Source organism: Pelophylax lessonae, assembly GCF_965119305.1.
Source record: "Pelophylax lessonae genome assembly, chromosome: 4".
In the NCBI taxonomy this organism is placed as follows: domain Eukaryota; kingdom Metazoa; phylum Chordata; class Amphibia; order Anura; family Ranidae; genus Pelophylax; species Pelophylax lessonae.
The window spans coordinates 118,615,665-118,630,267 of NC_138771.1; the positions used below are offsets into that span (position 1 = coordinate 118,615,665).

Here is a 14,603-nt window from a genome sequence, read left to right on the forward strand (position 1 = left end):
ATAATACAATCACTATACTTTTAGAGGGCCCATACACATGCTGATTTGGCCACTGGTTAAAGTGAAATTTAAGAGAGATTTCGCCATACATGCATACAGAGATGACTAAACAGACCTTTTTATGAGAGCTTTGGATGACACCCTCTCAACTATTAAACTTCTGGTATGTGACAAACAGTCTTAACCACTTAAGCCCCAGCCCTATTTCAGACACTTTTTGTTTACAAGTTAAAACCAGTATTTTTTCCTAGAAAACTACTTAGAACCCCCAAATATTATATATATTTTTTTAGCAAAGACTCTGGAGAATAAAATGTCGGTCATTGCAAAATTTTTTGTCACACGGTATTTGCGTAGCGGTCTTTAAAACGCCATTTTTTTGGAAAAAATTTGAAAAATCACATTTCACTGCATTTAAAAAATACTAAACAGTAAAGTTAGCCCATTTTTTGTGTACATTGTGAAAGATGATGTCACGCCGAGTAAATAGATACCCAACATGTTACGGTTTAAAATTGCGCCCCCCCGTGGGATGGCGACAAACTACGGTCAATAGAGATCTCAATCTGCGACGCTTTAAATTTATTTAACGGTTACCAGTTTAGAGTTAGAGTGTAGCTCTTTTTTTTTATATTATTGCCCACGCTCTGGCGATCGTGGCGATACCTCACATGTGTGGTTTGAACAGCGATTTCATTCGCGGCTCGACTTGCGTATACGTTTTTTTTTGTGCGCGAGCTAACGGTGACGGGGGCGGCTAATTTTTTATTTTTTTTTCCTATTTATTTTTTCTTCTTGTTTAACTTTATTACAGGTTTTTTTAAAAAAAAAAGAATCTGATCACTTTTATTGCTGTCACAAGCAATGTAAACATCCCTTGTGACACCAATGTGTAGTGACAGGTACACTTTACGGAGGGATCGAGGGTCTAAAAGACCCTAGACCCCTCCACTACACTTCCCTGTATGCAAAACGCCAAAAACGGCATTTTTGCATACAGCCGTTTTTCAAATCTGCCGCCTTTTGCAGCACAGTAACCCGGAAGTGATGTCATGGACGCCGCCTCCGGGTTACGTCATCGGAGACCCGATCGATGCCGTTTCCGGCATTCATCGGGACTCCATCCAGCCAGGGGACGTGCCGGCTGGGTGCTCAGGGCTCCCGGTGGGATGGGAGCCCCGAGCAAAGCCACGGAAGGCAGCGGGAGGGGGGGACGTCCCCTCCGCTCACCCGGGTAACGATCCACCATGGATAAACCCAATTGCTTGTCAAGATGAAGGAGGATCAGTGTACTCCGTAACATGTGGGAGAAACAAAGCACAAAGCCCCACTAGTGCAATACTGTATAAACACTTTTATTTATTGCATTCACTTAAAAATAGCCACTCACATTTGAATATATTCACAAAAGCATGTACACCATCATGGAGGATATACTGCACCGTTCAGGGACATTTCCCAGGCTCCACGCCGTGGTCCGTGCTCCTTCCGGGTCTGCTATCACTCCTAACAGTAGTGCGTTGACTGGTTGACGCCGTCAGGTCACGCCCCGACTAGTTTCGTAGTTCCGACTTCATCACAGGGGGCGTGACACTGACGGCGCGGCGTCCAACTAAATGCACCGACCGCCCCACCCTTTAGGGAGGAGTCAGCGCGTCATCAAGCTTACAATGCTCATCACTTCCTGCTAGAGATGCTGTATGCAAAGAACGTACCCACACATACGAATCTCTCTATTACATAGCACTCAGCAGCGAAACAAATTCACAGGTGCCACCCTTATCCATCCGAGATGTTTAATTACATTATATTTAACACCCCATAGGCCCAGCACCCACCTTAAGGACAGGGATTAACACCTTTGCTGCCGTAGGTGACAACATAACGTAATTTGCTGTGTCACTAGCAGGGAGTGATCTCAATAATCGATAATGCATTTTTAAAATTATTCACAAATTACATCTCTTTACACTAAAACAATATTAAATAATGTGCAAACAGTGCTGACAGGATATATAAATATATATAATACACATATCTCCATATACCACAGCAAAAGATATACCATGACTAAAATACATATATATACTTTAGGAGGTTAAAATACATATTAAAACATATTATAAAACCTCTACACTCACTGCTGGTATATGATCATAAAATCAATAAGAACAATAAGACGAATAAAATTACTAAAATCGTAAATCCGTATAAAATGGAGAATAAATTACAAAAAGGACAACTAAGAGTTACTAATAAAGCAGTTAAGATCAATTTCAATATTCATTCCAATTGGGTAGAGAGATTGTGTCAGGTATATCCATTTTGTCTCACATTTCGACAACCCAATTGGCACCCCTCCAGGATGGGGATACCCGTTCAATACCCCAAAATTGTAAACCACTTGGGTCACGGTTATGGTGTTCCCTAAAGTGCGCCGGTACACTGTGTTCGCGCTTTCCTTTGATGATATTCGTGATGTGTTCACCAACTCTCACATGTAAATTACATTTTGTGCGCCCAATGTAAAGCAATTTACATGGGCACATTAGCGCGTACACCACATGTGTTGTTTCGCAGGTAATCAGATGTTTGATATTGAATTCCTTACTAATGGCATGAACGGTGAAAGAAGTGCATTTTCTCAAGTTGGATTTTGTAAATGCACATGCCCTACACCTACCACAGGTATGGAATCCCCTGCGCCCCGGAAAAAACGATAATGTAGTGGGTGGGTCCAAAATCTTTTTAACGACTCTATCCCCGAAGTTAGGAGCCTTTCTATAGATAAAAGATGGAGTGTCAGGGAGCACTGGTTCCAGAACTACATCCAATTTCAGAACATGCCAATGTTGTTTAAAAATGGCCTCCACTCTTTTAAAATCTTCTGAAAAATCTGCAACCTGTCGTTGATTAGTACTTTCCAGACAAGCCGTTCTCTGGACCTCCAAGATCTTATTAATTTCTAAATCTAGTTCTTGTGCCCTGTATCCCTTCACTAAAAACCTATCTTTCAATATGTCAGCTTGGGATTTAAAATCGTCATCGAAAGTACAGTTGCGCCTGACTCTCATAAATTGGCCACCTATAGGAAACATAGAAACATAGAATGTGTCGGCAGATAAGAACCATTTGGCCCATCTAGTCTGCCCAATATATCTGAATCCTATGAATAGTCCCTGGCCCTATCTTGTATGAAGGATAGCCTTCTGCCTATCCCATGCATGCTTAAACTCCTTCACTGAATTTGCAGCTACCACTTCTGCAGGAAGGTTATTCCATGCATCCACTACTCTCTCAGTAAAGTAATACTTCCTCATATTACTTTTAAACCTTTGCCCCTCTAATTTAAAACAGTGTCCTCTTGTGGTAGTTTTTCTTCTTTTAAATATGCTCTCCTCCTTTACCGAGTTGATTCCCTTTATATATTTAAAAGTTTCTATCATATCCCCTCTGTCTCTTCTTTCTTCCAAGCTATACATATTAAGGTCCTTTAACCTTTCCTGGTACCTTAACTGCCGGGTGATCCAACAGGGCAGTTTATGATCATATACCGGCAGTGAGTGTAGAGGTTTTATAATATGTTTTAATATGTATTTTAACCTCCTAAAGTATATATATGTATTTTAGTTATGGTATATCTTTTGCTGTGGTATATGGAGATATGTGTATTATATATATTTATATATCCTGTCAGCACTGTTTGCACATTATTTAATATTGTTTTAGTGTAAAGAGATGTAATTTGTAATTTGTGAATAATTTTAAAAATGCATTATCGATTATTGAGATCACTCCCTGCTAGTGACACAGCAAATCACGTTATGTTGTCACCTACGGCAGCAAAGGTGTTAATCCCCGTCCTTAAGGTGGGTGCTGGGCCTATGGGGTGTTAAATATAATGTAATTAAACATCTCGGATGGATAAGGGTGGCACCTGTGAATTTGTTTCGCTGCTGAGTGCTATGTAATAGAGAGATTCGTATGTGTGGGTACGTTCTTTGCATACAGCATCTCTAGCAGGAAGTGACGATCATTGTAAGCTTGATGACGCGCTGACTCCTCCCTAAAGGGTGGGGCGGTCGGTGCATTTAGTTGGACGCCGCGCCGTCAGTGTCACGCCCCCTGTGATGAAGTCGGAACTACGAAACTAATCGGGGCGTGACCTGAAGGCGTCAACCAGTCAACGCACTACTGTTAGGAGTGATAGCAGACCCGGAAGGAGCACGGACCACGGCGTGGAGCCTGGGAAATGTCCCCGAACGGTGCAGTATATCCTCCATGATGGTGTACATGCTTTTGTGAATATATTCAAATGTGAGTGGCTATTTTTAAGTGAATGCAATAAATAAAAGTGTTTATACAGTATTGCACTAGTGGGGCTTTGTGCTTTGTTTCTCCCACATGTTACGGAGTACACTGATCCTCCTTCATCTTGACAAGCATTTGGGTTTATCCATGGTGGAATTGCTGACATTTGGGGTGTTTGCTTATCCACGAGAGTGGCTGAGCCTTTAGTGTCGGTGAGTGTGATCTACTCCCCCTTGCTTGCACGGTGGTGGTGTTAAGAGGTGACCCGCTATATCCACTTATCTAATTTACATCCCATCAAGTTCACATGTTTGGATGCACTTATCTATGGATGGACATTCTGATGTTATGATGGACTTTATTCTGAAGATTGCCTTTCATGTGGTCTCATGTGTAATTATTAAATAGAAGGACTATTCACTTCTGTGGTGGTGTGATTAAATCACCATTTTTTGCGCTACTGGTCACACATATATGTTTTTACATATTGTTTTGTTGCCTTTTTTACATTTTATAATTTTAAGTAGCAGCATTAGGGATTGGCAGTTGGGTTGTCCTGAAGCGCTTGGGGTTGTTCACTTTTATTGGGGCAGGCTTTGCGAGTACCATGAAATAAAGCCCTCCAGCAGCACGCTCTTGCCGCTGCAGAGGCTTCCATCTTCACCCGGTCTTCCTTCTGGGTTTGTGGGCTGTGGCCAATAGAATGGCCAAGCCCGGATGTCATGGTGGGAGTCAAAGCTCTGGAGGAATAGAACAGGCATGCCATTCCTTCAGAGCACATATGACTGCTCACTAGAATATCTCTTAAATGGTGCACATTTTGGAGATACTCATTTTACCTACAGGCAAGCGTTATTATAAGTTTAACTGTAGGTAAAAATAAACAGAGAGTTTACTACCACTTTAGAACATGTGTATATTAAATTTGGTATTATGCATACGGTACGCCGATCAGCCATAACTTTATGACCACTGTTAGGTTAAGTGAATAACTTTGATTATCTTGTTACAATGGCATCTGAAAGTCAGTGGGATATATTAGGCAGTATGGAGTTGATGTGTTGAAAGCAGAAAAAATTGAGCATCACAGTTTGGTGTTTATGGGGCTGCATAGATGTAGTCCGGTTATGGTGCCCATGCTGAACCGTGCCCACAGCCTAAAGCACCTACAATGGCCATATAAGCATCAGGACTGGGCCCCTAAGTAATGGAAAAAGGTGGCCTGTTCTAATAAATCAGGTTCTCTTTTAAATCATGTGGATGGTCGTCTGTGTGTGCATTGCTTACCTGGGTAGAAGATGGCACCAGGATGCAGTATGGGAAGAAGGCAAGCTGGCAGGGGCAGTGTAATGCTTAAGGCAAAACACCCTGGGTCCAGCTATTCATGTGGATGTTACTTTGACACACACCACCTACCAAAAATTGTTGCTGACCAAGTAGACACCTTCATGGAAAGGGTATTTCCTGATGGCAGTGGCCTCTTTCAGCACGATGAGGCACCCTGTCACACTGAAAAAAAGGTTCAAGAATGGTTTGAGGAATGCAACAATGATTTTGAGGTGTCAACTTGGCCTCCAAATTCTCCAAATGTTAATACAATCAAGGATATGAGGGATGTGCTGGCAAAATAAGTCCAATCCATGAAGGACCACCTCCCTGCCTGTTTTAATCTTTTTTTCATAATATTTTGAGAAGAGTAAAAGATCATATGGCAGAGTAGGAAACAATCCTCACATGCTCTGTACATGTAACAAAGTTTGGTACATAAATGGGGGGGGGGGGACAAAAGAAGACCTTGGCCATCAGGTTAGATCTTCCATAAGGCCTCGGATAAGCATATGGATACAAACACATATAAAATGGGAAAACAAGCATTTAGCTATAAACTGAATATGAAGTATCAAGAACATTGTGAACACTGGGAGGTAGCCATCCAGACTACTGCCCAGTTAAACAGAATATGAGAAAATAAATAAAACATAAGGACCCTGAGGTCGAGACCTCCCTGAAGCGTAATCACTGTAAATAGGCTTTCAAAATGATAAAGCCTTTATCCTGTGGTTATAACTTCCAAAATACTTCTCTTACCAAACAGCATAACGGTCCCAGATGAGGGACTCCATTTCCCCTGAAGTAAATATAAGTAACCTAATTAAAAAAAGATAAAGAAGGCTGTAAGAACAGGATACCAATGCTGGCAAGAAACAGGGGAAAGATAGAACGAGAAGAGGAGAAGGAAAAAAGAGGTAAATCTATCCGAGGATCATAAAACCATGAAGTCAGTTTTGTATACCCAGGACCTATGAATAAGAAAGCCAGAGGACCATATTATGTTGAAGTCTGGCTAACAAGATGGGAGAAATGGAGCTGCTAATGTATGAGGAGGATTGTGTGGGAAAAAAACTTGGTTTGACAGCTCTCCTGATTGGCTGGCAACCAGTCAGGGGTATTCAATTTATCGCAGGGATAGGGAGGGTAAAAAGGTGGAGGGGTATGCCTGTATACCAAGAAAGATGTGCAAGTGAATATGAGGGACAATATCACTAATGGCGCTAGGGAGGAGGTGGGAATCCCTATGGGTAGAGCTTCAAAAGGGAAGATACTAAGGGGAAAGTAATATTGGGCATATGCTATCAGCCCCTCAACCAGAGGGAGGAGGGGGGGGCGGACCTCCTATCATAGCTTGGAATGGCAGCAAGGTAGGGAAATGTCATTATAATTGGGGATTTTAATTATCCAGATATAGACTGGGTAGAAGGAACCGCACATTCGTCTAAGGCTTGCGATTTCCTCAATGTTTTCCCGGAAAACAACTTTATCGGTCAGATGGTGAACACACCAACGAGAAACAATGCGTTACTAAACCTACCTTTTTACGAATAAAACAGACCTGATTGCAGATGTAGAAATAAGGTACAACTTAGGAAACAGTGACAATAGGTCAATTAATTTCAGTATAAATCACATAAATGGGAAACATAAGGGTAATACACAGGCACTGAACTTCAAAAGAGCCAATTCTCCTAAACTGCACTCTATGCTAGACAATATTAAATGGGATAGAATCCTGGGAACAAAGAATACTGGGAAAAATGGGAGTGCTTTAGGAACATACTTAATAAAGGCATTGGCCAGTGCATTCCTTCAGGGAAGACGTTTAAAAGAGCTAATGCATATAAAAACAAAAGAAAAGGCCTTCAAGAAATACAAAGCAGAGGGGTCAATGGCAGCATTTCAGCACTACAAAGAATGCAATAAGAACTGTAAGAGCGCAATCAAGGCGGCTAAGATATAGAACACAAAAGGCACATAGCGGAAGAGAGTAAGAAAAACCCAAAGAAATTCTTTAAGTATATAAATAGTAAGAAAGTGAGGCCAGAACATATTGGCCCCATAAAGGATGATGAAGGGAATCTGGCTACAAAAGGACAAAGAGAAGGTGAAGGTTCCAAATAAATTCTTCTCCTCAGTCTTCACAAAAGAATTGGGGCGATACAGTAACCTAGCACCCTCATGGTTAAAAGAAGACAGACTCAGAACTAGACTCAAAAAACTTAACATAAATAGGTCACAGGGACCAGATGGCTTACACTCGAGGGTCCTTAAGGAACTAGACCAAATGGGGTACCCGGATTGGTCGAGTGTGGAAAGTGGGGTCCCCAAAGGATCTGTCCTGGGACCAATCCTCTTTAATTTATTCATAAACAATCTAGAGGATGGGATGACCAGCACAATCTCAGTATTTGCTGACGATACTAAGCTAAGCAGGCCAATATCTTCTTGGAAGGATGTGCTGGAACTGGAGAGAGCCCAGAGAAGGGCAACAAAGATAATTAGAGGAATAGAAGACATCAGCTATGAGGAAAAACTACAAGCATTGAACTTATTCTCTCTGAGGAAGACGCTTGAGAGGGGATATGATATCAATGTACAAATACCATACTGGCAACCCTAACATAGGAAGCAAACTTTTCAGTGAAAGGAAATTTAAAATGACATGTGGCCATTCACTAAAATTAGAAGAGAAGCGGTTTAACCCTAAACTGCGTAAAGTGTTCTTTTTGGTCAGAGCGATAGGGATGTGGAATTATCTTCCACAAGCAGTGGTATTAGCAGGGAGCATCGATAGTTTCAAAAAACGATTAGATGGGTACCTTAACGACCACAGCATACAGGGGTATACAATGTACTATTAACTGCAAACACACACATCATAGATTGAACTGGATGCACTGGTGTCTTTTTTCAAAGACTACATTGAAGATGGATTGTTTATCTCCTAGAACACTCACGATTTTTTCATTCAACATGATCCACTAATTTACGTTTCATTAATGCTATGTCTATAATAGAGCGTTTCCATGCTGTCGCAATATCGATTTTGGCCGCTAGGAACATAAAGTAAATTAAAGTCTGGGTATGTCGTGGGACATTTTCAACTGGCTTATTTAGTAGGGTGCCTTTAGTGATATTAATCATCGTGACTGAGAAAATAAATTAATTGACCCTCATCCAAAATCAACAAACGTTAGGGTACGTCCACCACACATGCATCCGTGTGCCTTTCTGGCCACAACCCCTGAAGCAGGAGGCTGAGGTGTTTGAAAACATTTTTGACAGACGCTCTGGCACTGGATACCATCTGACATGGACTTTATAGCCTGCTTCAATCAAGGCAACATTAAGGATACCTTTATAAATTGAAGGCCCACCTCTCAACTTACAGGACCTAAAGGCTCTGCTACGGAATGCTTGGTGTCAGATGTCACAACATACCTTCAGAGGTCTAGAGGTGTCCATGCCTCAACAGGTCAGGGCTGTTTTGGAAGCCAAAAAAACTGTCTTGGCAGCAAAAGGGGGACCTACTCAATAATAGGTGGGTGCCATAAAGTTATGGCTGATCGGTGTATTTGTGAGTTTTAAGTAGCTAATCTTTTAAATTAACTCTATACGATACATGTTGCTCCATCAGCAGGATTCATTGTAATCTGAAAAAGAGAAATTGACAATAAACCTGACAAATTTGCTTACTTATAGCAGAAGTTTGCATTGTGTGTGTAGTATCTACACAAATTTCCATCATCAGGTGGTGTAGCACAGAAAAAAATGGTGGGAGACAAGTTATAGCGACCAGTTTTGCAGAATTCATCAGTTTCTCTTGGAACTCCTGGTTCAATAGCAACTCGATCACCTGTAAAAATTCAAGCCAACATTTGACAATGAATACCATTTAATCCAAGTAATATAATGTAAAACATCATTCTTTTACATATTACCGGATATCCTTTCCTTTAAGACAGCCATTAATGCTTGGTCTACCATCAAATCAGCATGGAGTAGTGCTGCTACCAAATATGTAGTTGATGTACGCAATGTTGTACCATGCCTACTCAGTTTTCAGTGTCAGTTTCAGGCCTATTCAGTTACCTAAAGACATGAGATGGCATTTGGAAGTGTAGGGAAGATCACTACCATGAAAATAACTTTTGTACAAAAGATGCTTATAAACATGCAATTGTGCATTGTTTGTTTTTATGACTATGAAGAAAGAAAGGCGAGCAAGCCCCCTTAGTACTAGCTTGTTCCAGGGATAAGAAAACACTGATTAGATAGCCTAACCCAGTCATTTTGTTTTTCACCTAGTAAGAATGGCACAGGTTGGGGAGTATGCACAGAAAATATCATTGTTGACCAGGGCAAAATTCATGTTATGTCTATAGGCACCACCACTGACTATATGAGAAAGGAGAGAAGTTGGGACTTTGAATGAGATGCGCAACTAAACTAGGGTAAAGTGTGATGTGTGGTCACAAAAATTTGTAAGCAACAAAAAAATGTATTTGTAAAAACAGAAGTTTATTAAATAACCACCACAGCAGATAAAAAACCTTAAAATGCATGATGATAATTACATATACATGATGAAAATAATACATCACAAAAGATGAAATTATGACACAAGACAGCCCGTAACCCCTAGCACCTTATGTACTATTCTGAGGCGGCACTGAAAGGTACATTTTAGGAGGGGTCTTTATTCATCTGATGGGGATTCCTTTTCCCTCCCTCCCCATTTTTTAAGTTTTTAACTATACATACTCCCAGCCAACCATCCTATCTTATTATGGTTATATACTTTTACAGACAATTGTTTGCACCTGCTCCTGAGGAAGTGGAATGTGTTCCACAAAACGCGTTAAGAAATCTAGGATGCAACATTCATGTTCATCACACCACTACATGTTGGCATGTATTGCAATCATTTTCTTTCATGTTATTTACTATTTATATTCATCGAATCTTGCATGTAACTAGCTCCCAGGTATCCAGTTTCCGTTTTATGTGTCATGATTTTATCTATTGTGATATATTATTTTCATCATGTATATGTAATTATCATCATGCACTGTAAGGTTTTTTTAACTGCTGTTGTGGTTATTTAAAAAACATCTGTCTTTACATTATTTAATTTATTTTTTTGTTGCTTACGAATTGTTGTGACCACACATCACACTTTGCCCTGGTTTAGTTGTGCACCTCATTCAAAGTCCCAACTTCTCTCCTTTCTCATATAGTCAGGGATGGAGACATATGGTCTATCCATGTGCCTCATTAAAAGTTCCAAACCCCCCCTCCTTTTTTATAGGCACAGCCAGAACAAAACACTATAACGCATATAGCACCTACTAAGGCTACCAAAAACATAATTTATAGGACATATAAAGTAAGAAAAAGGACACAGTACAGAAGCCAAAACCCCCATAGGAAAATGCTCAACCTCCATACCTATCCCCCCATCCAAACCCTCACACACACCCTGGCTCCAACCCACTCCTTTTTTTTTTCCCCAAAAACCCTCCTCTCCCCCGCAGTAAAAACCCTTGCTACCCCCCCCCCCCCCCCCGTCTATATGGTCAGGTTCTGTGAGAATTCCTCAGGATATGGCTCAATAGCCCCAAGCATTGCTAAGAGAAATAGCATTCTAAAAAATGTGTCTCACACAGCCTTCTCTCCTAATAGCGCTCCTGCTTAGTCTGCCGGGTCCAGCCTGCTATGCAAAAAATGCTAGAAAGCAGCTGATTGACCTTCGGTTATAGGCACCACTAGCCTTTAATCTTTTTAATGCTACTTCTTTAATGGCAATATTATGCCAAGAACATTTCCCGGAAAATGCAATAAAGTGTTTAAAGTGCAGAGAAGAACCACCCATCAGCATTACTGAAACAATCAGTACACTTCATGGATGCTCTATCGCCCACTAAATCCGGAGGGGCTCAGCACAAAGATCTAACCACTGATCACAGCACAAGTAGCTGGCGACCTTCTAAAAAAAAAAAAAAAAAAGTTAGTCACTCAGTGACTGAGCTACAAATTCCTGGAATCAGAGGGACACAAACCTTCCGATAACTGTGGATAAAGGTGGATGATAACTGTGGATAAAGGTGGATGATTTATTAGCTGAACAAAATTATCTGTCTGATATGGCCCCTAGCAGATATTAAAGCAACCTGCTGAATTATGCCAAAAAAAAAAAGACAAAAGAAAATAAATGATCATGGTTGTTCACCTAGCTTGAGATGAGTAACTGAGGATCCCACTTTGATCACTGTCCCTGAAGCTTCATGTCCAACAACCATGGGTTTTTTCACAATGAAATCTCCAATACGCCCATGCTGCCAGTAATGTACATCGGAGCCACATATTCCAACTGAATGCATTTTCAGCAGCACCTCTGTAAAACAAATTATTAACAATGACTTATTTACAATTAGTATATTCTGCTGTCTTTATGGCAATCTCTCACACAAGGTGGTATATAACTTGCTGCTAATATTTAGATGTTACCTTGTTTCCCTTTAAATACATCTTGTATTAAACTTTTTTTCCTTAACCACAACACACCTTTGTAAATTCTTAAGCACAATGCCCTTAATTGTGATACTATTAAAGCTGCCCTGTCCGTAAAATTTAAAAAATAAAAAAAAGGGAGATTTACTAAAACTGGAGCGTTCACAATCTGGTGCAGCTCTGCATAGAAACCAATCAGTTTCCAGGTTTATTTGTCAAAACTTAATTAAACAAGCTGAAGTTAGGAGCTGATTGGCTACCATGCATAGCTGCACCAGATTCTGAATGCTCCAGTTTTAGTAAATCAACCCCAATAGATCTCTGTAAAAGGCGTTATACAAATCTTGTCCATCACCCTTTTGTGAAATTTTCATTCTGCCACTCAAGGGATCTTCATATTTTACTTCTGGGTGTGTTGAATGCCTGTCCCCCCACCTTCTCCCATGCTCTACAGTATATGCACCCATGCTTTATATTGTAAATCCCTTGTAAACTGTTGGTACTATATAAATCCTGTATAATAATAATAATAGTAATAATAATAATAATAATAACATGATCTGTGCTTCATCCCACTGGTCCTTACATGACTAAAGGACATGGTAGTCTCTTCTTTTTACATGAGCATTCTTTTCCTTTCAGTGATAGGGTCAAATTAGTTAAAATGGTTGTAACCCCCCCTTGTGTGTTTGTACCTATAGGTAAACCTATAATAAGGCTTACCTATAGGTAAACCTATAATAAGGCTTACCTATAGGTGCTGTAAATACCTCCTAAACTTGCACAGTTTAGGAGATATTTATTGTATACTGTGCTGATGATGTCATCGGCGCATGCGCTCTAAAGGAACGGCCGCCCGTGCCGTTTCTACAGAGCCCTGTGCCGTGACCGGCGGCTCCTGCGTGCATGCGCGAGAGTGACGTCACGCAGCTCCGGCCTGTAGCACAGCTGGAGCCCGCGGACCCGGAAGGAAGATGGGTGAAGATGGATGCGGCCTCCAGCAGGGAATGACGAGAGCTTTGTTTAAAAGTAAGTGTCACATAATGTGCTAATATGCTATGCGTACTAGCACATTATGACTTTACTTTTCAGGTAACAAAAAAGAAGAAAAAAAAAAAAAAGAAATGACTTTACTTCCTCTTTAATGTTACAGTAGTAAATTAGCAATGCCAATCTGCGTGCCTTCCTAGTTCTGATCCCTCTCTATTAAAATGGCAAAGCAGTCATAGAATTAATATCATGTTAATTGATGCACTGAACAGCACTGCTATGTTTAGGAATCTAAGCTCTCGTGAGTAAAGTAGACCTGTAGAGCATCTCTAAATGTATGTATCTAATAAATATATTTTACACCACAGATAACCTCAAAAGCCACAATTTAGGCTGTATTAATTGTAAGTTTGCAGTAACAATTGCTAAAGCTTCTTATTGTCTGCAGCTGCCTAGTATCAGCTTATAAAGAGGACAAACCAACAAAATCCCTGTTGCTGTTCTGGAGCGTATTCCTGGAGATGACTGTCAGTAATTATAATAGCCATTTTGTTTGATATCAATGATGGCCTTCTATAGTGAAATGCAAAATGAAAAACAATCATAGCTGTTGCCATAAAGGTGAAGAAATAAACTAGAAGAATACAATAATTAACGGTAAGTTACCATGTGGACCAGGTTCAGCAACTGGACGGTTTTCCTAAAGGGGAAAAAAAAGGGTAAATAAAACAGAACTTAAACATATTCAGCAGATTACACAACAATTGTGTATATAATATTATAGTTATCCCTGTAGCTTTGTCACTGAATGTAGATAAGAACGTAAAACATTTTTTTCCCTTCACACAGCGTCCTGTCTGTTGCTTCAATTACCACAGACTTTATGTATGGGGAAAAAAAAAAAAATTAAAGTAATTGTTGCTGTCTAGAGAAATCACATTACTATTGTCACTGTCTTAACCACTTGCCTACTGGGCACTTTAACCCCCTTCCTGCTTTCAGCTTTTCAGCTTTCAGTGCAGTTGTATTTTGTATGACAATTGCGCGGTCATGCAACACTGTAACCAAACTTCCACCAGGACTGTCTTGTGCCAAGAGTAAAGCATGGTGGTGGTTTATTCACGGTTTGGGCAGCCATATCTTGGTATTCTGCAGGCCCCATCATCCCCTTGAAAAGGTAGAGTCACTGCCAGGGACTATGTACACATTTTGACAGACCATTTGCACCCCATGGTGCAGACATTGTTTCCCAAAGACAGCATCAATTACCAAGAATATAATGCACCGATCCACGCAGCTGGTGTTGTCAAATGGTTGTTTGATGAGCATGCAGATGAAGTCTTGCACCTTCCCTAGGCGCCGCAGCCACCGGACCTCAATATCATAGAGGCACTATGATCAATTTTGGAGAACAAGTTTAGGGCTCGTTTTCCACCTTTGGCATCTTTGCGAGA

General features: G+C 40.5%; 1 protein-coding gene across 1 annotated transcript in view; it reads right to left on the reverse strand.

Moving 5' to 3' along the window:
• Positions 1-14,603, reverse strand: part of SORD (sorbitol dehydrogenase) — a 145,544-nt gene that overhangs the window by 98,914 nt on the left and 32,027 nt on the right. Inside the window, exons 2-4 of the mRNA XM_082253298.1 lie at positions 13,816-13,849; positions 11,879-12,043; positions 9,343-9,502 (exon numbers count right to left, since the gene is read on the reverse strand). Coding sequence (XP_082109424.1) covers positions 9,343-9,502; positions 11,879-12,043; positions 13,816-13,849 — 359 coding nt within the window. The remainder of the gene's footprint in view (positions 1-9,342; positions 9,503-11,878; positions 12,044-13,815; positions 13,850-14,603) is intronic.